The sequence below is a fragment of the Danio aesculapii genome, chromosome 21 (assembly GCF_903798145.1).
Source record: "Danio aesculapii chromosome 21, fDanAes4.1, whole genome shotgun sequence".
NCBI lineage: Eukaryota > Metazoa > Chordata > Actinopteri > Cypriniformes > Danionidae > Danio > Danio aesculapii.
Window position 1 is genome coordinate 24,937,422 of NC_079455.1, and position 27,720 is coordinate 24,965,141.

The 27,720-nt window shown below is 35.1% G+C and overlaps 1 protein-coding gene across 2 annotated transcripts in view; it reads right to left on the minus strand.

The window, feature by feature from the left end:
• Positions 1 to 23,492, minus strand: part of efna5a (ephrin-A5a) — a 91,884-nt gene extending 68,392 nt beyond the window's left edge. For both annotated transcript variants that reach the window (XM_056445907.1, XM_056445905.1), the window contains exon 1: positions 22,683 to 23,492. In XM_056445907.1, coding sequence (XP_056301882.1) covers positions 22,683 to 22,807 — 125 coding nt within the window. In that variant the 5' untranslated portion in view covers positions 22,808 to 23,492. The remainder of the gene's footprint in view (positions 1 to 22,682) is intronic.
• Between the last annotated feature and the right edge of the window lie 4,228 nt (positions 23,493 to 27,720).

Consider the following 27,720-nt stretch of genomic DNA (forward strand, 5'->3'; position numbering starts at 1 on the left):
TTGCCCATTAAAATTAATAATAATAAACCTATTTATGATATATTTAATCATGTGGTCATCTGGTATGTCAAATCAGCTCTAAAGTTTTCTGTAAAAAAATGTAAATAAAGTAAAGTAATAAATAAATAAATTAATAATCCATAAATACATCAATAAATGTGAAATTAATAAAAAAAAATTAATATTTCCTAAGTGATATTTAATAGAGCAAGGAAACCTTCACAGTATTTCTGATAATATTTTTTCTTCTGGAGAAAGTTTGATTTGTTTTATTTTGGCTAGAATAAAAGCAGTTTTGCAAAAATCTCTATGTAAGTAAATAAAATAAAATAAATAAAATAAAACAATAAATAAATACATATATAAATAAATAAAGCAATAAATAAATAAATAAATAAATAAATAAAACAAAAAAATAAATAGATAAATAAATATAATAAAATGAAACTAAAAAACAAATGAATCAAATCAAATCAAACAATAAATAAATAAATAAATAAAATCAATACATGTGAAAATAATAAAAAATAAATAAAATAACTGTCTATCTTCTAAAAATCTTACCAAATTCACAACCCTGATAGAACTGTCCTTCAATCCCATTTGTTTCAGTAGCCGATCGTTTGACTCATGTATAAATAGACAACATTTAACCGTACGCGGCCAAGAGGGCAACATACATAAAAGAGAGTCTGTTAAAGGATCTGAGAGCAGGGCTCTTTAGCACAGACAGTTTTATAACCTGATTCACTCAGCAAAATACAGCACCATAAAAGAAGCTCTCTATCCATGCAACGTCATGGCACCATGACAGGCCGTGTTAATCACGGCTGTTATATGCACATCGAGCAGACAATCCCCAGCCACAACTGAAGCCTGGACTGCATAGCTCAATCAGCCCGAGCCCAGCAGACCAGAGCCTGTAAACCGCTCAAAAATTCTGCTGAGGGAAGGAGGTAATATCTTCTCTCGTCATAGCTGCAATAGTCTAGGTCTGGATCTGATCAGAGATAAATGTCTCGCTGAGTGGACTGTGCTCAGCTAGATGTCTCTTTGTGCTTTTTCGGGGCCTGTATGGGTCAGTATGGATCATTTTGTTGATAGAGGCCTGATGTGGGTAAATTGCGGTGTCAAAAACATAACTGTAAGCGGTCACACTGGGTGAACTCTAAGTACTTGCATGCCGCCCATTGATTTGTTGTACAGGTCGCCACCACAATGGTCTTTAATGGCACACACAATTAGTTGGGTGCACATTACTGCACAAAATACTTCATTGTGTGCGTTCGGAATTGAACTGTAGTAGCAAACATGATGGAGAATTGCAATGTGACTTTAAATGTAAGGAAGGAAGGAGGGAAAATTTATTTCAATTCAAATGTAAAGAAATGCATAGAATATTTTTAACTAGAAACTCAAAGTTCCAATTTTGTATATATAAATATATATATAATATATATAAATATATATAATATATATATATATATATATATATATATATATATATATATATATATATATATATTATATATAAATGATCAACAGAATGATAGAATGAAAAATAATAGAATGTCAGAAGAATAACATAGCTAGAATGATGCTATAACAATACATGAATAAAATGATGCATTTAATCTATCTATCTATCCATCCATCCATCTATATCTATCTATCTATCTATCTATCTATCTATCTATCTATCTATCTATCTATCTATCTATCTATCTATCTATCTATCTATCTATCTATCTATCTATCTATCTATCTATCTATCTATATATCTATCTATCGATCGATCTATCTGGATACGGACGGACAGACAGACAGATAGATAGATCGATAGATAGATAGATAGAAAGGTAAGTAGATAGACAGACAGACAGACAGACAGACAGACAGACAGGCAGGCAGGCAGACAGACAGACAGACAGACAGACAGGTAAGTAGATAGATAGATAGACAGACAGACAGACAGACAGACAGACACACAGACAGACAGACACACAGACAGACAGACAAATGATAGATAGATAGATAGATAGATAGATAGATAGATAGATAGATAGATAGATAGATAGATAGATAGATAGATAGATAGATAGATAGATAGATAGATAGATAGATAGATAGATAGATAGATAGATAGATAGATAGATAGATAGATAGATAGATAGATAGATAGAAAGGTAAGTAGATAGATAGATAGACAGACAGACACACAGACAGACAGACAAATGATAGATAGATAGATAGATAGATAGATAGATAGATAGATAGATAGATAGATAGATAGATAGATAGATAGATAGATAGATAGATAGATAGATAGATAGATAGAAAGGTAAGTAGATAGATAGATAGACAGACAGACAGACAGACAGACAGACAGACAGACAGACAGACAGACAGACAGATAGATAGATAGATAGATAGATAGATAGATAGATAGATAGATAGATAGATAGATAGATAGATAGATAGATAGATAGATAGATAGATAGATATGTAAGTAGACAGACAGACAGACAGACAGACAGACAGACAGACAGACAGACAGACAGACAGACAGATAGATAGATAGATAGATAGATAGATAGATAGATAGATAGATAGATAGATAGATAGATAGATAGATAGGTAAGTAGATAGACAGACAGACAGACAGACAGACAGACAGACAGACAGACAGACAGACAGACAGACAGACAGACAGACAGACAGACAGACAGACAGACCGATAGATAGATAGATAGATAGATAGATAGATAGATAGATAGATAGATAGATAGATAGATAGATAGATAGATAGATAGATAGATAGATAGATAGATAGATAGATAGACAGACAGACAAAAGAAAGACAGACAAACAGACAGACAGACAGACAGACAGACAGACAGACAGATTAGATTCCAATTCATCTTCCTGTGGGCTGTGGCCAATTCAATTGATCCTTGATTTCTTCAGTCCTGACTTTGGCCCAGACCGGTCATGTGTGTGCACAAAGACTGAAACTTTTAAGTCTTTTGCCTGCGTAGTCAAAACTGTAGATAAGCAGATAAACTGAACAAACAGATATGACAGACTGATTTAAGGTGCTGACTGTGAATTTCAAAGAGGCGGCTTTAAAGGAGAGGTTGCCAACTATCACATGTCTACACCAGCAGATAACCTTGGCCTCGGCTTTCATGGGGCGTTTGATTCGCGGTGGCCCCTTGCTGGCGCGGGTGAGAAGGAGCACACCATGAAGAGAGGAAAAGTCCCTGTGATGGTGCTGATAGTCACACTCTCGGTGTGTAGTTTCCTCCATCTGTGAGAAACAGCCTGCGCCGCTTGCTCAGCAGGAAAACACACACACATACACACAAGTGGAGGCCTGAGATTCCAATCAGTCCGACTCACATTTGTGTTTATTTGTCCCTATCAGACAAAACAAACGGCACATTGTGATATTTATTTACCCAGCTAATGGAAGCAAAGCCCTAAATTACCAGGTGTTGACATCAATCCAAACCCAAATTTGTATAGTATAACATTATGGTGAATACAAAGCAAACAATAAGAGTTGTGCAAGTCATGTGAGAGTTGGGTTCCCGCTTAGATCCTGCCGATGTGCTGAAACCTCCAGCTTGTGGCAATGAGAGAGGTGTCAGACACAATTAGACACCTTGCTCCGCACACTGCGTGGACCAACGTGATACTTGTCTCTTCTCATTTGCAAAGATTTTGCTCAACGGTTCTTTCATCTGCTTCCACAGACCATCTATTTCAATTGGAAACGAACGCGCTCAGACATAACCGAACAGAATTTAGCGAGAAATAGTCCTCAGTTAGGAGCTAAACAAAGCAGCCGTGATTATGGTCTCAGTCGCTGAAGCAAAACTCTCCTGAGATTGAGGCGTTTGTGTGTTCGCTACAAACTTCTGCTGTTTTAAACGCCTGGTAAGTGGTGTTTTGCAACTATGTAAGTTCATACAAATTCAGGTGCACTGAACTAACTAAAACACCAACTTTACAAATATTATTACGTGGTTATTATTATAAAGGTACTAAATACATTTTTACATATTCTAATGTCAGCACCACAAAAATTACTAAATGAGAGATTAAAAAATACATATGATGACAAACAAGCCTTTACTGCACCTTTTAACACTTTTGTTATTTTGTTATTGATAATAATGTTGATAATAATAGTTCATAATTTGTTTCAAAAGCAGAAAATGGGGAGGAAATTGAGTATTTGCTTACAGTCTAAATAATTAATATTTATACAAATATTTAAATAAAATAAAATTAAATAAAATTAAAATAAAACAAAGTAAAAATAAAAATAAATAAAGTAAAAGTAAAAGTAAAATAAAATAAGTAAAAAATAAAATCAAATAAAAATTAAATTAAGTAAAAATAAAATAAATGCTTAAATAGCAGAAGTCTGGATTAAAATATTGCAATTCTTTTTTTTTTTTTTTTTTAAAGATTTATTTTTGGCCATTTTGCTTTTATTAGATAGGACAGTATTTAGACAGGAAGCGAAGTTGGAGAGAGAGAGGGGGGTAGGGTAGGGAAATGTCATCGAGCCGGGATTCGAACTCGCGACGCCCTGACGTGCTACTGCACCATATGTCGACGCGCTAACCACTAGGCTATTGCGCCGACAAAAAATTATTGCAATTCTAATAGGTTTAAACAAACATTTTTTTTGTTACTAAGAGTAAAACTTTTTTTTCGAAAGAAATGGGAATATTGGAATATTAAAATACCAAATTTTTGCTATTTTGTTTTGTTGTGTGCATAAATGCAGGCAAAACTATCAAAAAGGGTAACTTCCTTAAAAATGAATGATCAAAAGGGGGTAATGTATTAAATAAATACCATTAGAAAACCCACATTGCTACTTCTAAGCTGTTTGCATTAACAAAGACAAAAATAATACTCGGTTTTTGGAGAAAAAAATTATATATATGCCTTTTACAATAAAAAAAGAAAACTCATCTCAAGAAAAGCACGAAGGTTAACATTAATTAAAAGATAATTATAAAATCAATTAGATCTAATTTTAAAATAACTATTAAAACTTTTCTCATTTAGACTTTTTAATACATCTATTAAAGAACTTTAAAATAAAATCCTTTATTTTGTGTGTTTAATTACAACCACTGTAAAGGCTGTAATGTAAAGTGTGCGTCTGCCACATACATCATTTCTTTAACAAAGGATTTTGAAGACTGAAGTATCACTTTTATGAGTGAATTTGCAATGTCTAACAACATTTTGCTGAATGGCTTATATATGAAGAGATCTGATGCGAACGCTTTTAAATACTGATTGAAATTTTTCTCTAAAATTTGTAGTTTTCTCAGGCTCCTCTGTGTATGTTCAGTAACTTCACTTTTATGGCAGTGAACAGGTTCTTTTCATTGTATTTTATGTGAAAAAAAAACAATATAAACATGCTAGAAAATGTTCATTTTAAAAATTTCAGGATTTTGAATCTGAGCTCTTCATGTATGTACGTATGCATGTATGTATGTGTACAGTTGAAGTCAGAATTATTAGCCCCACTTTGAAATCTTTCTTAAATATTTCCAAAATAAGTTTAACAGAGCAAGGACATTTTCACAGTTCATCTAATAATATTTGTTCTTCTGGAGAAAGTCTTATTTGTTTTATTTCAGCTAGAATAAAAGCAGTTTTTAATTTTTTTAAATCCATTTTAAGGTCAAAATTATTAGCCCCTTTAAGCTATATATTTTTTCAATAGTCTACAGAAAAAAACATCATTACACAATAACTTGCCTAATTACCCTATCCTGCCTAGTTAACATAATTATCCCAGTTAAGCCTTTAAATGTCACTTTAAGATGTATAGAAGTGTTTTGAATAATATGTAGTAAAATATTATTTAATCTCATCATGGCAAAGATCAAATAAATCCGCTATTAGAAATGAGTTATTAAAATGAGTTATTAAAATGATTATGTTATTACAAAATTTCGACCAAAATTTTTCTTTTTTTTTTGCTTCTCTTGATTTTTCCTCTTTTTAAAATTTGCATTTAATATTTTTCTATAACATTTAAATTTAGCTGTACTAGTTTTTTACCGTTATCGTAAGTTATTTTGTTAGATAATCTCCAGATTTGGCTTCAGTATTGACTAATCTAATGTATATGCACATCTATTGTATAGCTTCCTATTAAAAATATCAATTTAAACGATAGATTTATGAGAGGTGTACTTATATATGCTGAGCACTGTAAGTGTGTGTGATTATGTTTAAGATCAAATCGTTGGCAGCTGTAGTTTAACCTACACCAAATGACCCAACATAATCAACAAAACAATTGTAGATCCTCTACCTCTACATATCCAGCATTTTCTGTTGACTCCCCTTTTATGTACTACAGCGCAGAAAATCAATAGCACCACATCACATGCCCTTCAATCAAATCTCATTTTCTTAAGTGCTATTTATACCCAAAGTTTGCGACAGGTCCCAGGTTGCTCATCCGATTGCTCCGGGAAAGCGAAACATACGATTCACATACCAGAAGTGTTCACATATTTGCTCTGAAAACACTGTCCTCACGCCCTGTAAAAACGCCCCTGGGTTTAACGCAAGAATGCGCCCGAACCGTTTCTCTGTCTCTCTTTCCGCTAGAATGGGAGTCTTTTTTTGGCAAACGCACCAATTCAATTAGCACCTGAAAGAAAGTGGGCTCCTCAGTGTAATTATATCATCGGCCTAATTGGAGAATTGTGGGAAGCCTTCTGTTGAGCGCGGCTCTTCGGTCTGCTCTCGGTGCTGTAGTTCCATTTCGACTCATTTGTTTTGAACACACAAAAACCACAGAGGTTGTTGCTGTGATTACACATTAGATTTGGAATTAAAATGACTCATTGTTGGTCTGAACTCGATGTGCTTTCGGGTACATCACTCTTGGCTTGGACGTTTGCAGGTAATAATCAGTTGGTTTTCCCCGCCCTAACAATGGTGCATTCATTTTATAAATTGCTTTGAAATTAGATTTTTCGTTTTTTACTGGGAACATAAAGTTCATTTTAAGTGATTGATTCCTATTGGTTTATGTTTACATTTTAACAATCCATTCAGACAAAATGGCATATACTTACAAAAGTTGTTTCTACTATTAAAACTGTGATGAAGTATTGTATTAAGGAAAGAATTTTTTTAATAATTACAATTATATTTGTTACTGTTAAAAATACTTTAAATGCTTATCAAACCTTAAGTTATGAAAAATTAAATCATTTTAGATGTTCAACTTGAGAATTTGATGTTTAATTCAGTTATTAATTATTTGATAATTGATAATTTACTATCAATTTCTGAGTTATATAGGGGGGTTAAAAGCAGCAAAACTATATTATATTATATTACAGTGCTCAGCATATATAAGCAGACCCCTCACAAATCTATCTTTTAAATTCATATTTTTAATAGGAAGCTTTACAATATTATATTTGTGCATATACATTAGATTAGTCAGTAGTGAAGCCAAATCCGGAGCTTATCTAACAAAATAACCTATGATAACGGTAAAAAACGAGTACAGCCAAATTTATATGTTATGGAAAAATATTAAATACAAATTTAAAAAAACCAAGAGAAACAAAACAATTGAAAATTTTTGTTGAAATTTTGTAGGTTGTACGTTTTTTTTTTAAAGTTTGCTTGAATTTAATTGTATTATCTTTTAATTTCTAAATATGTTTGGTCACTAAAATAATATTTTAATAAATATATCTGTTTAATAAATCTGTTCTGCTTAAATGCACAAAAATACATTGCCTATATTCACTGAGAATTTCCCTGAGAATTCACTGATAATTTTCAAAATGTGGTGTACTCAATTATGCTGAGCACTGTACATATCAAAATTATATTATATTTCTGAGTCAAAAGAGGGTTTAAAAGCAGCAAAATAAAATGTAATATATGTACATTACAATATATAATTTTAAGTAAAATTTTTAAAAAGACAACTTTATTCTCTTTCATTTTACTCATTTATCACTGAGAAGTTAATAATAATAATAATAATAATAATAATAATAATAATAATAATAATAATAATAATAATAATAATAATAAAGTCAAAAATAAATATGTGGTTTCATTTTTAAATAAATATATATAGTTGAAATCAGAATTATTTGCCCCTCCTTTTTTCTCTTTTTAAAATATTTTCTAAATTATGTTTAACAGAGCAAGGAAATTTTCCCAGAATGTCTGATAACATTTTTTCTTCTGGAGAAAGTCTTATTTGTTTTATTTCAGCTAGAATAAAATCAGTTTTTATTTTTTAAAAGCCATTTTAAGGTCAAAATTTTTAGCCCCTTTAAGCTATATTTGTTTTGTTTGTTTTTAACCATCATTATACAATAACTTGCCTAATTACCCTAACCTGCCTAGTTAACCTAATTAACCTAGTTAAGCCTTTAAATGTCACTTTAAGATGTATAGAAGTGTCTTGAAAAATATCTTGTCAAATATTATTTACTGTCATCATTGCAAGGATAAAATAAATCAGTTATTAGAAATGAGTTATTAAAACTATCATGTTTAGAAATATGTTGAAAAAATCTTCTCTCCATTAAACAGAAACTAGGGAAAAAAATAAACAGGGGGGCTAATAATTCAGGGGGCTAATAATTCTGACTTCAACTGTGTGTTAAACTGTTTGGCAACTCAAAAAGGATCATTAATTCACCCATATATTGGCATTTGATTAGTTTTTTCTTCTTCAAAGCAATAAAGCTTCAAGTTTCAGTGTATAAAATCTAATTTGTAAGCAGACACCAAAATGTCTGCTTAAAAAATGCATTGTAAGAATAGATTTTCTGAATCAACCAGATTAGTGGAGCACATTATGAAATAAAAAACAAACACAATTTCACCTTATATATTTAGTAATTGTTTGTTTATTCCATGCTAGTTGCTGCTCCTATAATTGCTATAGTTGCTGCAACTTCTGAGTAAAATATATGTATTTTTGCAGTGTATGAATGTGAAAAAAGAGACAGGGGAAGTGAAAGAGAGAGAGAGAATATATAAAGATAGATTTGAATTTCACAGTAGTAACACTTTGGATGAAAACAGGTTTAATTGTCTTGAGGCACAAGCACATTTTATTTTGCCCTCAGCGGTAAACTTATTTATCCTTGACACAGCAAATGTGTGTGCCATCAAGGGTTATTTGAGTGCAGCCGAACCCAACAGAACTGAATAATGACCTAAATGATTGCACACAAACACACTCACAAAATGTAAATAAATAAATTATATATATATATATATATATATATATATATATATATATATATATATATATATATATATATATATATATATATATATATATATATATATATATATATATATATATATATATATATATATATATATATATACACACACACACATACTATTGCTCAAAAGTTTGGGGTCAGTAGGATTTTTAAATATTTTAAAAAGAGCTTATTCTGCTCACCAAAACTGCATTTATTTAAGCAAAAATACAGTAAAAATTGTAAAAATGTGAAATGTTATTGCACGATAAATAACTGTTCAAAAGTAGTTTATAATTTGATTTAACAATTTATTCCTGTGATTTTAAAGATTAATTAATTTAAGCTTCATTACTCCAGTTATCAGAGTCACATCCTATTATTATTATTATTATTATTATTATTATTATTATTATTATTATTATTATTATTATTAATATTATTATTAATATTATTATTAATATTATTATTATTATTATTAATAGTAATAACAACAATAATGGCTGGAGTAATAATTTCATTTGAAACTACATACAATAAGAAAGCATTTGACATTTTAATAAATATTTAACAATTTAACAATCTTTTTATTTTTTTTACATTTAATAAATGCCACCTTAATGGCAAAAAATAAATAAATAAATTGACCCCAAACTTTTGACCGGTAGTGTATATATATATATATTACAGTCTTAACAATTGTTACTGCCAGATTTGAGGAGGACTTTTAGAGGACCAATCTGAGCAAATCCAAATTTCTTTTTTTTTTTTCCTCCCATGAATCCTAATTTAGCAGATGTTTGAAAGTGAAGAAAAAAGAAAAAAAAAAAACTTTGGAGGTGACTTTGATCTTTACAGCGGGACTGAAATGCGAGAGTCTGTGAAATGGCCTGAGTGATTACCTTTGGCTGTCTTTTCAAACACTTATCAAACACTTTTATTTGAGAGATAAAACATCCTAAACGCATCATAAACATCTCCGAGAGGTGATTAGCTTGAGCTGGAAGCCCATTGGCTGCAGGTGCTAATGGACTGAAGTCTACAGAACGATGGGAAGGCACGGCCATGCGGTTGTGACCCCTCTGGCTCGGACATCAAACTACGTGCCATGAGGTCAGTATAAATCTTTTTATTCACCCTCACAATTGCACTTTTCATTGTCTCAGCGAGAAACCCAGAAACAATTAAGCTCCCACACCAACAAACGTAATTCTGCCGTAATCGAACGTAATTCTGCACCACAACAAAAGAGCTGTGAAAAATGAGACGGCCAATGCAACATTCACATTTGGCTTTCAATGCAACCTGATAACATTATGAACTGCCGGTTTTGTACAAATTATCACATTTCAGCATCATTAAATAACACGAAACCCCCCTGCGTTCAGGATGTCAGATTAAAAGGGTGCAAATGTGGCAGGACGTGCCGCTCCAGATAAGCAGGACCGCGACGGACTCTGTCTTCAACAGCACGTCTTCATCCCAAATGAAATTAGCGCTTAGTCTGTCTGAGCAACATTAAAAAGGCACGGTGCTACGCAATCATCTGAAAAGCATCTGGACTGAGTGATTTGTTCAATAGGCTCTGCCATACCGGCTCCATATGGCGAATTCAATGGCCACCGTGCGATATCGCACCCGGTCAGGGAGTGGGGAGATAGGCGAAATAATCAAATGCAGAAAAAGAGAAAACACAAAGTCATTATAAGACATAAGGGATGAGACGGAGGCAGACGGGGATTCATTCCCCCAGTGGGTAGGCTAAAATGGAGAGGAGCTCTGCGCTCCTATCCTAACACCCATATAACACATATTCCTTTGCTTTCAAAGACTGGTATGCATATCGGGATTATTCCTACAAGGCAACTCGCCGACAAAAGATATTATCAGTTCCACTGGGTCGCCAGAGGGGATGGAAATGACATCAGAGGTAAGGCGGACAATAAAAAGGGGTGAGAACTTGGTTGAGCCCAGGCTACAGCCCTGCGTAAGCCGTTTCATCCCTAGCATATCTGATATCAGCCCTTAAGACAGAGTCCGTGGACGTGGCAGACAACTGGCGACGGAGGAAGAGAAGGGAGAGGGATTTCACGAATAAGGGGGCCCGAGCAACCTTCTCACTTTCACAGCAAACTCTTTCCAAGCAAACTTCAGGTGTCCCGCTTGAATTATTCCAACGCTAATAGGAGAGCATAACTTATGAATCACTCTCTGCTGGCAGAGACCAGCGCCAGGCTGACAATTAAATGTTGTAAATTCGACAGTAGTGGCTGCTTCTACTCGCTCCTGAAATACGGTGGCATGCTTTTAAGGGTGATCGATCTTTAAGCGAACTTACCATGCAAATCATCAGAGCCTAAAGTGAACTTGAGGCTGATAAGAATGAACACGTTCTGTATTCAGGCCACCACGAGTTATTCTACTACGCTAATCTGCCTGAAGATACTCAACCCGTCAAACCTTATTGGTTTCTCCAGATCTGCAGAGCCCCCACTGATGTTTCAATTGGTGGGTTTTGGTAACCACTCCCCTCCATTGCTTTGTTTCCGTGCCCCAGTTTTCGATAGTAAACAGGGACGTTTTAACATACTGTAGTAACATACTATTGCAAATTTTGGAGAAAAAAAATAAGGGAAAGTTCTCTTGGTTAAAAAATATATGGTGTGCATTTTAGGCATATAACAGAATGCAGGTATATATAAAAAAAAAAAGAATTATTTTTATGCACTTACTATCAGGCTATGGAAAATTCTGAAATAGCAATAGCACTTTGAACATCCCATGTGCATTGCGTGTCTAGACCTGACCATCTCCCACATCCATCCACATCTCATCCACACCAACAGCCAGTCACAAAATACTGAGATATTTTCCCAGAATAAAATGCTCATATGGTCAGCAAAACACAAAACAACCAAGTCTTTATCATTTTAGATATTTTTAAAAGTAAACAAAATACATTTCCGCATGATATTGTTTGCCTTTTTTATCATACAATATTTATTGGTTCGTGAAAGGCTGCTTTTAAAGTAATATACATTGTTTCATGCATTTATTAAATTTGTACAGCTTTTCTGACATCCTATTTACAGTTTAAACATTAAATATCACTAACACTAATTAACTGTGAGTAACTATTGTAACCCTGCAATAATTAAAATCGCTTCATTTCGCAGTTGTGCAGCTTTGAGAACATAAGAAGGTGATGATTTGAAGGATATTCTTTGTGTCTTTCCAGGGAAGCAGAAATGCCCAGAGGGTCGTAGGTACAGCCATAAAAATGCTTTATTTGTTTCCTGAGCACATTTAGTGCTTATGTTTCCATCGGAAGCCTTTATGGCATCGCAATAATATTTATGTCCAAGACAGATGGTTTCCTTTGAGTTACAATGGGATTGTATTTCTGTTCGTGTATTGTGGTTACACAAAATTTCTCCTGGAGAATTTATTGCTTTTGGATATGATTTGTAATGAAGCCTGTGCCTGAACAGTTATTAATTTACATGATGAACGACTGGAAAACATCCAGTTTTTAATTTACTGTAATTATTTTTGAACAACTGCAGTCGTGAAACAGACATAAATATAGAGAATTTACGTTATTTAGACATTCGGGAATCATATGCATATTTTAAATATATAATGATGGAAACAATAAATGCAAACAAGTTTTTAAGATTCAGAAAAATGTATAAAGAGAATATACATACAGTTGAAGTCAGAATTATAAGCCTCCCTGTTTATTTTTTTCCTCAATTTCTGTTTAACAAAGAAAAGATTTTTTTCAACACATTTCTAAACATAATATTTTTAATAACTCATGTCTAATAAGTGATTTATTTTATCTTTACCATAACGACAGTGCATAATATTTTACTAGATATTTTAAGACACTAGTATTCAGCTAAAAGTGACATTTAAAGGCTTAACTAGGTTAATTAGGCGGGTAAGGGTAATTAGGCAAGTTATTGTACAACAATGGTTTGTTCTGTAGACTATCGAAAAAATATATAGCTTTAAGGGGCTACTAATATGGACCTTAAAATAGTTTTAAAACAATTAAAAACTGCTTTTATTCTAGCCAAAATAAAACTAAGACTTTTACCGGAAGACAAAAAATATTATAAAAAATACTGTAAAAATTTCCTTCCTCTGTTAAACATAATTTGGTAAATATTTTTTTAAAAAAAAATCAAAGGTGGGCTAATAATTATGATTTCAACTGTACATATGTATCAGGTAAAAATATTCCACTTCATAGAAAGTTAAAGTTTCACTTATGTAGCCATAAAAGCAGCTATTCTATTCAAATCCACAATAAATAGCACAACAGCTCTAAACCCAACAAAAGCTCCCATCCTAATCCCAAAAAGGTAAGATTTATCTGCCCATTAACTCATGTTTTTAATCACATTTAGGATTATTGCCTCTGCTTCATGCTTAAAAATTTTGTCAAACCTAAAAAGAAAGCTAGCTGACAGAGAAAAAAAAGCGTCGTCTTTTTCCTGCTTCACTGACCACATTCTTATTTATGCTATAGATGGCAAATACAAAAGCAGGAATGTGATATTAATTAATCACCCTATTTAAAAAATGTTGCACTTCCCGTTTCTACCTGCATCGGTTTCAATGTTTAGGATTACATCATTTTTTACAGTCAGAGCGATCAAATTGGGAGGACCAATAATGATTAGTTTCAGTTAACTACAGTTTACAGAGATTCAAGCAGAGCCTGAGGGAAAGATACCTTCGTTTCCTGCAGACTCCCTGAATGGTCACGGGACTGCTTTGAAACTGGATGATACTGGTTAGTGGCTCATTGTCTATTATACAAAGTAGGGCTGTTCGCCCATTAGCACCTCTTTGTAGTAACTGCTCAAGGTGTGACATGCAACTTGTCACTGGAGCAACATGAGCGTGCCTGCAGTTTCCCTGAGTCACATGAGAGTTCAAAGGGATTCGAAACAATGGCATACGCCCAACTGCATATTCAAAATGGCATTTTGATTGCATTACAAATTAAACGAACAAGCGCTGCATCTCTATTTATATAAAGCATAATTAAGCCCCGGTTTACAACTGGTATTTAGATGCGTGTTTGCTTGGTCATATCACAAGTGGATGAGTGAAACATACCATGTGTTTTTTGTCCAATTTTGACCACTGTTAAGATTTTATTTTCAGCCTGTTCAGATCTAATATTGATAAATAGGTTTGTATAATTTAAATTAGGTCAGCACAATATGTTGTTTTAGCATCGATATTGCAACATGTGAATCCACAATAGTCACATTGATGGATTATAGCTGATTAGATACAACAGTTTAGAGCATATGACAGAGTCATTTCAGTTTAACGAAAGTGAAAGTTTACCAATTGCATGTGTTTTCAAAGGCATGTGACTGTGCACGCATTTTAAACGGGTTTAAAACATCTGGGACAAAAGAAGGGTTACTTTTGTAGATTTAACATGGATTGATTGTAGGGCTGAGCGATAAAATCACTATCAGTATTTATCGAGCAAACACCATTGTCAATATCGATAATAAAAAAAGTTTGCTATGTAGTTTCGGTATGAAGTGCTATAGTTTTATTAAAATGTGTGCTAAGCGCGCCTTGGAAGCAATGCCAATAAGAGTGTCAGTGTTTGTCATTTCCAACGGAGGCACGATGCGCACATGGGAGCGATGTGCACATGGTGGCGCATGTAACGCACGTCCATTTTTCAGGTACACCTTGCTGAAAAACATCTGAACTTTTCAGAATGCCCCGAGTGCTAGAACTAACCAATCTGCTTCACACTTTGTATGGAATATACACATTTCAGTATTTACGGCAGACTAACTACCTCAGACATACACAAAGCACATACTCGCGCTTGGCACTTCAGGTCAGAATAACAACACACACAAAATGAGTGCCGTATCGCAGCAGTGAGGATGTCGCCAGAGTGGCTTTTTGGTTTCTTTTCTTGTGCATCGCTGCCACTAGCACCCCATATGAAAATGTTTTTAGCATAGTGGTAATGCAGTCATTCAACTTCACAATTTGTAACGTTGCAGTATGTAATTGAATAATGATGACTGGTTTCTTTACTTGAAAGCTCAGATCTGATTATGATAATTTGTTTTGTTGACAGAGTTTGAGGTTTACTGTGTCATTATTAATCTACCTTTACCATTGCACACACTTTGTAACCTTTTATTTATAAAGTTTAAAAGTCTCTTTAACACTTATGTTTATTTTATTATAAAGACATCAGATATTTTGTTTACATATTTTTGTTTTTGACTATCTAATCTATTTGCCTTAGTAACATTGGTAAATTAAAATAAGGTGGTTGAATAAAAAAATCCTAATATTACTAAATGGATTGTTAAAAAATATTCAATAATTATTGTTATCAAATGATATGAAACATGATATTGTGATCATTTTTTTGCAATATCGCCCAGCCCTAATTGATTGTGAAGACAATGAAGACTTTACAGCTTTATTGTATGCTTATTTTATTTCTGTACTTGAATACTGTTATGACTCCTTCATATGCTCTGCTGTGTTCATCTATGCTTGTAATGTGTTTATTATATTTTATGCAACTACTTCCCTACAAAATCATCACAATCAATCTAAAATTATTCATTCTTCCCAAATAGAGATATACAAATTATGGATTTGGTGAAATATTAAACTATAAATTGCAGAAAATCTAAAATTGCAACGTACGTTTTTTCCAATATCATGCAGCCCTAATTTACATAAGAGAAATGGAAAATGTTAGAGGTTTGTAGATACAGCAGCTTTCATTTTTGTTTTTTTATTACCACAAAACTTCAGCTGAACACTGTGTTTGTGTTAGAATCTACTTTTATTTCCACCTTCAATCAAAACTTTGCAGACAGCGAAGTTTAAATCTTGCCAGGCTAGCGTGCCTCAACAAAACGTACCATAATATTTAAGAATTAGGTCAGTAGGCAGAGGGGAGGCAGTCTTTTGTGGCGGCTCAAATGCATTCAACCACATGAGATCAACAAAACACCCAAATATGCTTTCAACTACTTCTAGAAATAGTCAAATGTGGACAAACTCTAATCCTGGTAACTCTTAAACTTGCAAATGATCACTTTTAATCAGATTGGCAAAAATGGATCTAAATACAAGTGCCAAAAAGACCATACTTTCGCATTATCTGGCCTCGCAGATTGATCGGCATGTATGTACCCAGTGTTTGCTAGCCAGAAGGTCACTGTCGGAATAGGAAATACTTGATTGACTAGCGGCTGACACTTTGTCCCGCTTCTTTGTGATGACCTGTTACTCCAGCTGCCCTCTCATCCCCTGCAATGTTTGCTGCCCCATGCACGCGATCCCACTCCCGGCTGCCAGCAGTGCGCTTGTCCGCCTTGCCGCTTCGCTGCACCCTCTCATCGCATTACTTCTGCTATTCTAACTTTTCCATCAATTATGCACAAGAATAACTGAGGCCTGGCCGCAGCAGATACATAAAAGAAAAGTGGATGCCTCCATGACTTCACCGTCTGCCAGCATGTTCCCCCGACCAGTGATACTAGTGCCAGAGCACCAATGTGCATGGTTGTGCTGCCATCACATGAGCCTGGTTTATGATGTCTGCGCTTCTGTGGCTTAAAATCTGATTTGTCTATTTAAGGTTTGGGTTTTGTAACTTGAAAATTTTAGAACTTATTTACTTTCTTGTAATACTAGAATGAAACGGGTGCAAATCAATAAACTTCACTCTACTGAGATTTTTTAAGCAGAATTTGGAAGGAAATCAGTTTTAAATAATCAAAACAAAAGAAACCCAGCCCCAAATCTCCTGCTGTTTCGTTGAAAATACAAAATGGAAGCAAGTTTGAAAATGGCCGCGTTTACACTCCTATGTCTACGAGACAACTACTGGTAGACTAGTCATTGAGACAAAAAAGGCTGGGTTGCTAACGCATACATGAGGAAAACGTGACGAAGGTGTGATTGCATGACTAAAACTATGCAATCTAATGAACTGTGGAACAAACAACAGGACTTAAAGTGAAAGGGAAGAGATTCTCCTACAAAAAAAACAAAAATAATTTCCTGTGATATAGAAAATCACTGACCTTTCAGTTTTCAGTGATGGCCACATTGACCTCATTTTCTCAACATTGCGTGTGAAGGTTTGTTGGCTAGACTTGACTTTGAGATCGCAAACAGCGTTTAATATTTTATGGGTCCCAATGCTTGAAGCAGACTCAAATTTGTAAAAGGGAAATGCTTTACCACTTACCACAGACTGATAATCTGCTATTAACGGCTCCACAATCTTTAACCAAGAATGCAATGAGAACGTCTAGATTCCAAAATGTTTATTTCGACCTTTAACTGTTTTATTTTTTAAAATATGTATTAAGGGATCTGTAGCATTCAAAAGCCAAATTATTTAATCCATTAACAGTCTTTATTTAAAAATATATTTACATTTATTAAAATAATTTTATTTGATAAAATACAGCATTCCTTTTTATATTTATCAATATATTTATTCAAAAATATCAATTAAAAAAATTATGCTTTATATAATGTCATATTTTCATTCATAAATTATTTGTTAAATGTAAAACAATGTTCCAGAGTGTAATTTTGTTTCTCTACAGTATTTAATTGACAATCTGATGATTTTGTTGGACAGCTACCACAGCCATAATTGCAATATGTTCGCAATAATGCAGCCAAAGCAGCTTAATGGCAAACAGTGCTTTTGAAAAGATGTATGTCCTTCAGAACTGAACAAAAATATTCACCATTCCAATTTTTTAATGCTCTGAATGGGTGAAATACTTCACGGAAAGCAGCTTCAAAGAATCCTTGCACGTTCTTTCTGGATGAGAAAGAAAGATGAAGGTACTCGTCAGCCAAAAGTCCCCCATTTGTGCAGGTGAAAGCAGTTTTAAGGTTACACACCAAGTTCAAATCTGTGAGACAAGTTTTCGAGCCTTCTCTTTTGGAAACCTTCTCTCTTGGTTTCTTGTTCTTTCTTGTTTTCCTTTCATGCTAACCCTTGCCAAGTCAGTCCATTTTTATTAGCTTAGCCTGTCGAACAAATGCTTCCTTCATTATTTCTCATTGCGATTAAATGTGCCGTAATGAAGGGCACAAAGAGCAAACTGCTCTGCGCTTTTGCAGAGAAAGAATGCGCAAAGTAGTCATTACCGCATGCTACATTTTCCTCCAATTCTTATCAAGGAGGCTTAGTAAACTTTAGGGTCCTTTCAGGAGCTTTATCAGGTCATTAAGGTCTGAAGCTGATTAATATGAATGGTTGTTGAGGTCGTGGCTCTCCGAGGGAGACAGAGAAGGGTGAAGGGGTTCAGAGGAAGTGTTTTGTATCTTTACACAATGGGCCGATGACCTCCTAAGCCCTTTAGTGCCTCTCTCTTAATACCTTCAGCCGGGCCTTCAAAGACTCCAGCAAAGACATTTCACCACTCACAGTTTAAAAGCGCACACAGTATGAGAAGCTTACCTCCACAAACACAGAGAGCCGAAATGCATCAGTTATCATCAAAAAGTTCAGAGAGGACGAGCGATGGCTGTGATGACTCAAGCGTGAATTCGTCAAATGAAAAGAGGAACGGTTAACTTTAATTTAAAAACGAGACACTCCCAGGATTCTCTCAGAGATGCAATCATGACAGTTTATTAGCGTAACGCTGAAGGAAAGGGGCCCGGCACCTCTCGGTGTGTTAGGGGTCATCAAACAGCAGGATGTTCTAGTTACCCCGCAGGAAAAACTTTCTCTCCGCTGGAGTGAGTCTTCCGATACCCCAAATCTTTTGAGAACGCCAGCACACCGCCACAGAGCCCTGGAGGGTTAATCGAGACAGGGTGCGAGTGTGGGACTCAAACCGAGAGGCCTGCGGTTCCCATCTGTAAGTCTTTCCATTCTTTAGCCGGTCTATATTTCCTTCTACAAGCCCTCCTGTATGCACTTCCTGCATGTAAGAGCCTAAATACTTTAAACTCTGGCAAAGATCCACTAAGACAGGAACAATGGCACCCTTTCACGTGGCCTGGGAGAAGAGCGAGGTCTTCAGACCAGTCAATATTTGGACATGATTTTTTTCCCCCCATTTAAAATCCAAGCGGAACCAAGCAGCAGGAGGCCTGAAGTGCCAGCGAGGGAAAAGCAGGGTAAACACGCAGAACAATGCCAACTGAACACCACACAATACCACCGAACAGCTATCACAATATCAACTGGCCACAAACCGCAAACCATGGGCTTTGTTTTTAAAGTGGGGATTAAAACTGAGCCGGCACAAAAAGGAAACCATTTGAGGTCATATTGCGCAAGCTGGAGTTAAGAGGTGAAAAAGAGATGGCTTTACAGGGGATCCATGACATTTCCCATTTCTGTAGCGAAGAAATGAGACAACCGAGAAAGCGTTTAAGTGTGAAATGTTACTCAAAAAAAAACCCAAGTCCAAAGAGGCCGAGTGTGCTATTCACTACACCACCTGACCGAGAAGGCTACAAAAACTGTAGGAAAAGTGCCACATCTGTTATTGAGAGATTTGAGAGGCATTATCAGTGATTAAAACAGGACTCCGTCAGAATGCTGAAATCCCTTTCCCCAGCTGTTAGGTCCATTCGACAGACCTCTTTGATGGACAGCGGTATCGGCTTCCATGGCACCACATACACAAACAGCCAGAAGATTAAGGTAGGAATTCAATACTGATTCCAGACTGATCCTGCCTATCAACAACAAATAAACAGGTTTCATTTTCGACACAAGACCTATTTCAGGTTTAAATTCCAGGAACTAGCAGACGAAAAAAATACATATATTGACAAATGAATATATTAGTAATGTAGATCACATATCTGGATTACGCAAACACTACTTTCTCAGGGAGGCAGGAAACAATAAGCTCTCTATCTCAGTCCAATCCAAGTAATGCCTGTGAACGAACACATCTCGGACTAAGAAATGACTAATCTGAGAAGGAGCTGGGAAACTTCAGAGGAAATCTGCCAACTTGAATTGAATTTGTAATTGCAAATGGCATAGACCGCACTGGACCAAAGGAGAAAAAAAAGAGCCCCCAAAACCCAGTGAAGCTTGTAAGACCACCATATGTAGAGTAAGACGGAGGCTTACATATGAATGGGTCTGCAGCAAATCTCAGGCCAAAAACTAAAGGAGCCATTCCCCCCTAAATCCTCTAAAGAATCTCTATAGACTCCGCCGTACTCACTCATGTGAGAACACTAGCAATCACTCAGTATGTTCGCCACTGCTTTAAAGTGCAATTGCTACGCTTTTAAAATAATGATTAAAAGATAAGCAGGCCCGCATGGTTTGAGTGAAAAAAATAATAATAAACACTTGTGTTTCTTATTATTATAGAACTCTGTTTTTCATTAACGGCCATTGAGCTATTAAGACCTTCAATTAAAGCTTTAATGTAGACAATCTTTCTGACAAATTAATATTTCATACCATGGCTATCTACATCTTTGAGTTAGACTCTTGCACAGCTGTTTCTAATGTTTGTAATTTAGGCATGTTAATGAGCGACATTACCAGAGAAAAATGCGGCTATTTAAAACAACACACTGAACCGATCAGGCACCTTAAAAGCTACCTAAAGATTGGTCTTCCGAGGGTTAGATAGACTGAATCAATTCTTAAATGAACACGCACATGAGTGACATTGAGGGTCCCAAGGTCTTGCCAGAGAGTGCTGCTACATTATACAGCACAGCCAGATTTGAATTAGGCCACTGGGTGAGCGCATGAATGTGAATGAGAGATACTCATTTGAACTATCTCATTTATTTGCTAGAGGGGCCTCATTTTGCCCGGACAAAACACAGGCAGGGAGCCTCCAACACACACACTGATATATTCACGACTGCACAAACACACACTTCTGCCAATCTATAGAAACAGGTCTCGCCCTCAAATTCACCCTCAACGGGCTCAATACTGTCCGACGATGGTTAACCACAGCCTTGTGCTGTTATCACTGAACGTGTGACCCCTGCATGCGCTTCTCTCTCATGAGCATGCACCCAACTGGGCATCAGCCACATCCAAAATGCTTCTTTGGGTTTGACCCATTGTGTAAAGCCAGCATGGGGCTTGGGTGCAGGGCAGAGAGAAAGCCCCATGGCAACTAAAGAGGGACAACCGAGAATGGGGATGAGCTGGAATCACAGCGCTTTCAGGAAACTCCAGACTTATAAAAAGGACAACAGTGAGCCTGATGTAATTGCTAAATAAATATATTATATATGCACATGCTATTATTCTTGCAATATATAGCTATTACTAATAATAATAACTCAGATTTAACACAACCATACTATTAACAATCATCTTATTAACTTATTCAAGTACATCTCGCATTCAGAATAATGCTCACTTCTCTTAATGCTATTTTTCATTAACACCATTCACTGAACAGAAAGGTTATATTGCCTTATTATACATCCTTTGTTGAAAACCATTACTAGCTCATTCTCAGCAACACATTTTTATAAATGCCTCAAAAGAAATACGAATTGATAGAATTTAGAATTATGATAACAGACAAAACCGCATTCATAAAAGTAAATTGGATTTTATAGAACAACGAGCCATGATATTTATTTCTAATGATGTTTCTAAAGGACAATGTCTAGCACAAGCTGGTGACACAGGGCAATGACTTTTTACTTTGAAAGAGCAAAGAGCTCGCCTGTCAATCTGAACAAAACATAAAGAAACCCTTTACATTTAAATCATTCCTAAAAAAGTCAGCAAAATAAATAAATTACCTATATATATATATATATATATATATATATATATATATATATATATATATATATATATATATATATATATATATATAAAGGCCTATAGACTAACCACTCACATACTTTAGAAAACACTTTTTGACAACGACCATTAGTAAAATCATGATCTTATATTTGTTACTATGGCCTACAACTAAAAATGATTGTAATTTTTGTTAAGTATTTGCGGCTCATTTATTTTCCCAATTTGCGTGCGCCGGTTCTTGTCATGTTAGTGATTTCATAGTGTTTTGACAATTTAGTTTGAAATATCGCTGTCAAGTGTTTGAATGTGCACACTTGCGTTTGGTTAGAAGTTTTGAGCCTGGAATCTAGCTTTGTTATGACTGCTGTGTCACCAAAGAAACTTATTTAGACGATACCGACGCCTAGACGAACCTGTTCAGTTCGCCGCCGCAGAATAGCCTACTTCGCTCCCGGTATCCTGCGCACTACGGCGTTTCCAAATGACAGAAGTGCAACGGTGTTTTACTGTATTTACTGCGCAAACAACTTACTCACCTTGGGTTTGTTCGGTTCCAGAAGACAGCGTAGCGATCCGCCACAACCTTAGACGCTGGATCCAGGCCCAACACAGACATCCACAGGCTGATAAACAGTAAATAAAACATCTCCACCTGCGGCATTTCTGAAAGTTTCAATCGCAGTCCCCTTCAATACAACGATCCGGTGATGACGAACTGCGCCGTTTTTCCTTGAATATCCCACGTGCGGAATCTGTTCTCTTTAACTTATGTTTCTTTTACTGTATAAAATATGATGACCTATACCACCGCAGTGCGAGGAATGACAGAGTCGCAGTACTTACATGTAAATTACTAGAAGAAAGAGTACGAAGCCAGTTAATGCGCTCGCTGTCTGTCAGTAGTCCGACCCGATAATGCGTTCATCTCAAGCACATCCTTTCGTGCGATTTAGCGAGTATAGTTTTCCACGGAGAAAGAAATAATTATACAGTTTTCAGGTCCTTTCAGTGTTCACCTCCCATTCCAAGAGCATGAAGGTGTTCAGCACGGTTGGTCACTGTAGTTAGTTGGAGTGAATGAAAACAGCAGCGTATGTCCACTGGCACCTCATTCTCCAACATCTGAATGAAAACCTGCGCTCTGTGTGTACGGTCAGACCTGACGTTTACAGACGGAATTTATGTTGACGCTGTCCTGAAGCGCTGTCTTCAGATTAGGAAAGAAAACTACCGGTCTGGACGAAATGCACAAAGCGCAGTCAAGGTTCAGTGGTGAGATATAGTCCACAACAGTACGCTTCCAGGCAGAGTTGGTCAGAGTGCTTGAGCCATGCTGTATCAGAAGGAGAGAGAGAGGGAGAGAGAGTACAGTTCCAGCGCTCGCTCTCTTTCTCATTGGTTTGCATTTTGAATGATGGGCGGCTCGGTTACAAAAACTACAACCCGCCTCCGAAGGTGGTAGAACCGCTTTTTTATGGCAGTGTAATTCTGAAGAATATGTTCCCAGGGTGATATCACCGTTTACCTTTTTTGTCTTTTGTTTGTTTGCTTCTGAAACCGACAGCGTCCTTGACAATTTAAAATATTCGATTTTATTAGGCCTACATAAAGCCTACATTTAATATACAGTTTCATTCTGTTACACACAGGCGCACAATAAAGCTATATATATAAAATCTCAAATTAACCTAACATTATAACCAATTTAATGTAATATACAATATTATACATTCAATAAAATTAAATGGTTGCGATATTGCTTGGAAAAAGTTGCTTTTAAGGGCAGTCATGTCTCCACAAAACTGATTCATTTTTTTCTTGTTCGGTATGTTTTGTCATATGTTAGCCTAAGTATCAGCCTTTGACAGATTGCCTTAAGTCATTCAATGATTATGTACAGGATTTGCTTTAAATTCATGCCTAAAACTCGTGAGTCACTTGATTAATAGAACCGGCTCATAAGACTCATCCAAATGAGTCGGACACTATAAAACAGTGTTTTTTTTTGTTTTGTTTTTGATTTTTGGGAGGGGGCTGGGAGACACAAGGCTACAACAGAAAAAATAAAGGTAAATTTTAATAGGTTAATTAATAGATTAATTTTCATCTAAATGGGGACAGCATATTCACAACTCTTCAAAAAAAAGTAGGTAAAAGATTATTTAAATGCCGTAATTTTTTTAAAGAAAGTTTACCATTGTTTAATGCAAATTATAAATGGGTTAACCATGGTACCAATAACTTAACAATGGATTTACTACAGTAACCAGTTATTTAAGATTTAAACCAGTAATTTAATACTTATGGTAGTCTATCATTTTACTCTAGTCGCAGTAATGTAGCCTAACTAAAAGTAGCCAAAAAATGCACATTACACTTTACCATAGTGGCGAGTAAATATAATGACAACAAAAATAATAGACTAATAATTACTCATTTTCGCCATAGTAGGCCTATTTTATTACTTGTAAAATTCCACGAACGTCTTCTGATTTATTCACTTAGGTTATATGTAAATCTCGCATTTAAACAAGTTTGAGTTTATTTTCTCATGATCAGTTTCATATATAATATACATATTAACAAAATGCAATGTAAATATTTTATATTTCTAAATTACCTTACGTGAAAGATTCAAATCAACTAAGCCGATCATACATTCTGCACAATGCAATATTTGTTTATGTGGGTGGTTCGTGTCTTCTCCTTTTCTTTGATTTATTGACGCACATTTTCTCAAAACCACAGCAGTTCCCACTCGCTCTTCTCTCAACTAAATGCATGGCTCAGCCTGAACAGTTGACATTGCCCGCTTTCTCTGCAGACCTTAAAGCCCTAATGCGCCCCATAGTGGAGCGACTGAAAACCGCCCAGGAGAACACGTGGGCCTGTGTTCAACATGTCAAGGCTGCTGGATGCTCTATTGTGATACTTCATGCCAGCCCACAGTTTTCTCTCTCCTTTTCATATGTGCAGATACCTAGAATAAACCGCAGCGGTAGAAATATTATGAATTATCACTTTATTAGGTAATTTTTCATGTAAAATATCTCATACAGTGGATTTCACATAGGGGTGTCCAAACTTTTTCTTACTAAGAGCCAAAACCCAACCTTGATTGAATCTAGTGGGCCGAAGGTAAATATAGTTGCCATAGTTAATTTCCTAACTTATTTAATAATATTTAAAAATAACCAGAAAACATTGCTTTATATAAACTAATACAGCATAATTCTTTAACATTTAATAAAGAACTTTCTACAGTAAATACAAAAACAATCTAATTCATGACAGAATGGAGTTACACTAGTTTTTGTCTTGATTTACTCACCGATGTCTTCGACATAGTCCTCTATCTGTCGAGCGACATTGCTTACATTTTAAAATACCAGATTCATTTATAATATTTCATTGAAACATTTCATTTCAGGTAGCTTTTTTGTAGCTTAGCAATAAAACAAACAAAAAAAGTTCTCTATTCTTCTCACTCTCTTATCAGATGGGATGGTAGGCCAAATCAAAGGTTACAGTGGGCCAGCTTTGGCCCGTGGGCCCTACTTTGGGCATCTCTGATTTAGACTTTACTAACTAATATGCTGTGTAATGTGTCACAACAATAGACAAACAATAGATAGTTCACCCAACAATGAAAATGTGCCACCAATGTGCTATATGCACACCTGTGTTTTTCAGCCAATGACGAACTTCCGGTAAAAGCTTTATGTGACTATTTTTAATTTCATAAGGTACCTTTTACAGCATCGATGCTGTAATGTAATTCAAATACAATCAGTTAATTAGACATAACCATTCATTTGGCTGTTAAAGCGTAAAAAGAGACAAAAGACCATTTAAATGCAGGCGCCGTCATTAGCCACAGGCTCGTGCAGAAATTCAATTGAATATACTGGGGTAAAATTAATTTCTATATTTTAAAGGCATGATGCGGAAAAAAATAATTTAATGCAGTGCTTCTTATTTGGTCTGATATATCGTATCTCAGGCAGGCAGTGAAGATCGTTGTTTAAAAAAAAAAAAAAAGGATCTTAAACGCGGCAATTTTATATGGGATGAAAATTAACCGAAACCCTTGGGGCTGCCTTACTGAAATTAAAAGTCTGTGTGCATATACCCCATTATCTAAACCTCAGGCCTTCCAGGTTGAAGTTTACCAGTTACTACTATTCAAGAGTAAAAAAAACTTAAACAGGCAAAACAAAAATATAATAGCTAACTTGGTGAAAGGGGTGGTTCTTTTTCTCAAAAGTGGACCTTTTTGCGGTCATAGGCCTCATTTAGGCTACTTTTTAATAATAAAATTTAAATACTGCATTTTAGTGACATTTTTAAGCATTATTTTAGCTGAAATAGATTGTTGGATTGTCATCATAACCAAAAACAGGAAATTTGAAAATTCAAGGATAACAACAATAGCGAAAATAGTATTCGAATTCCTTTTAATATCGGTCGCTTTTAGCGCTTCACACATTTTTACTGGTCGTTATTTGTTCCAAGATTTAAAATAATAGTTACTTATAAAATAATGTCTCTATTTAACAAGAATACAGTAGCAAAAGATGACTTCACTTACATCAGATTGTATATCTTGCACAGCCGGATGTTAGACTCATGAAAAATAATTGTGTGCACTGGTCAAAACTGATTAGCTGAAGTCACACTGAAGCGACAGCCAACAGAGGATCCACTTGGTCTTAAAAACCTTTTTCGATAGGTTATTTTCACAATTTTTGTCGAAATATGACAAACGAGCTCATGTATAGAAGAAATTCTGGACCTTTGTCAGTGAGGGGTGGGTCTTTCGAACCACCTGAACCCCCCTGGGCCCGAATACCCATGACTCCAGATAATACATTGAGGTTTTGCTTTACAAATTTAATTACGCCAATAAAACTTTATGTGATGCATGATATCAAACGCATTAAAGATGTTCTCAAATGATCCAGACTCTTATAAATGCATCATTTTACCCATTTTCTACATCAGATCTATAAGCAAGCATTGTTATTGATTTTAAACGACTGCAATGATATTACATGGTACTTTGGTTTTATTTTTTTGAGCAATAAAAGATGTTTTCATCAGACCGGAATGTGTTTACACTCTTCCCCAAAGCCTCATTCTAATAGCAAGGAATAAACCAAAATTACATAATATAATAATGACCGTATATTGCAAAGTCCAAAGTCCCTTACTAGATTTCACACAAACAGTGATCTTCTTATTTCTGGTGATTTATGATCCTTGAAGCAATTCCGTTTTTTTGAAAATCAATTTTACAACATGATGGATGAGCACAATAATAATTTACACCCGTGTTTATTTTTATGTTCCTTTAATAGAGTGTATGTTAAACTATTTGCACAATGTAATGAAATCTACAATAACAAATGACAATTTGCAAGTTTCTTTTTACACCTTGCATCCCTTCCCATAACACTCTGACTCATCCTATACAATCTGCTTAATAAAATACAAAATTAAAGAGAACGACTTAACATTTCAGCAGTTGTTGTAAAAGAATTCAACAGACAACTACTGAAAATATTAATGTTT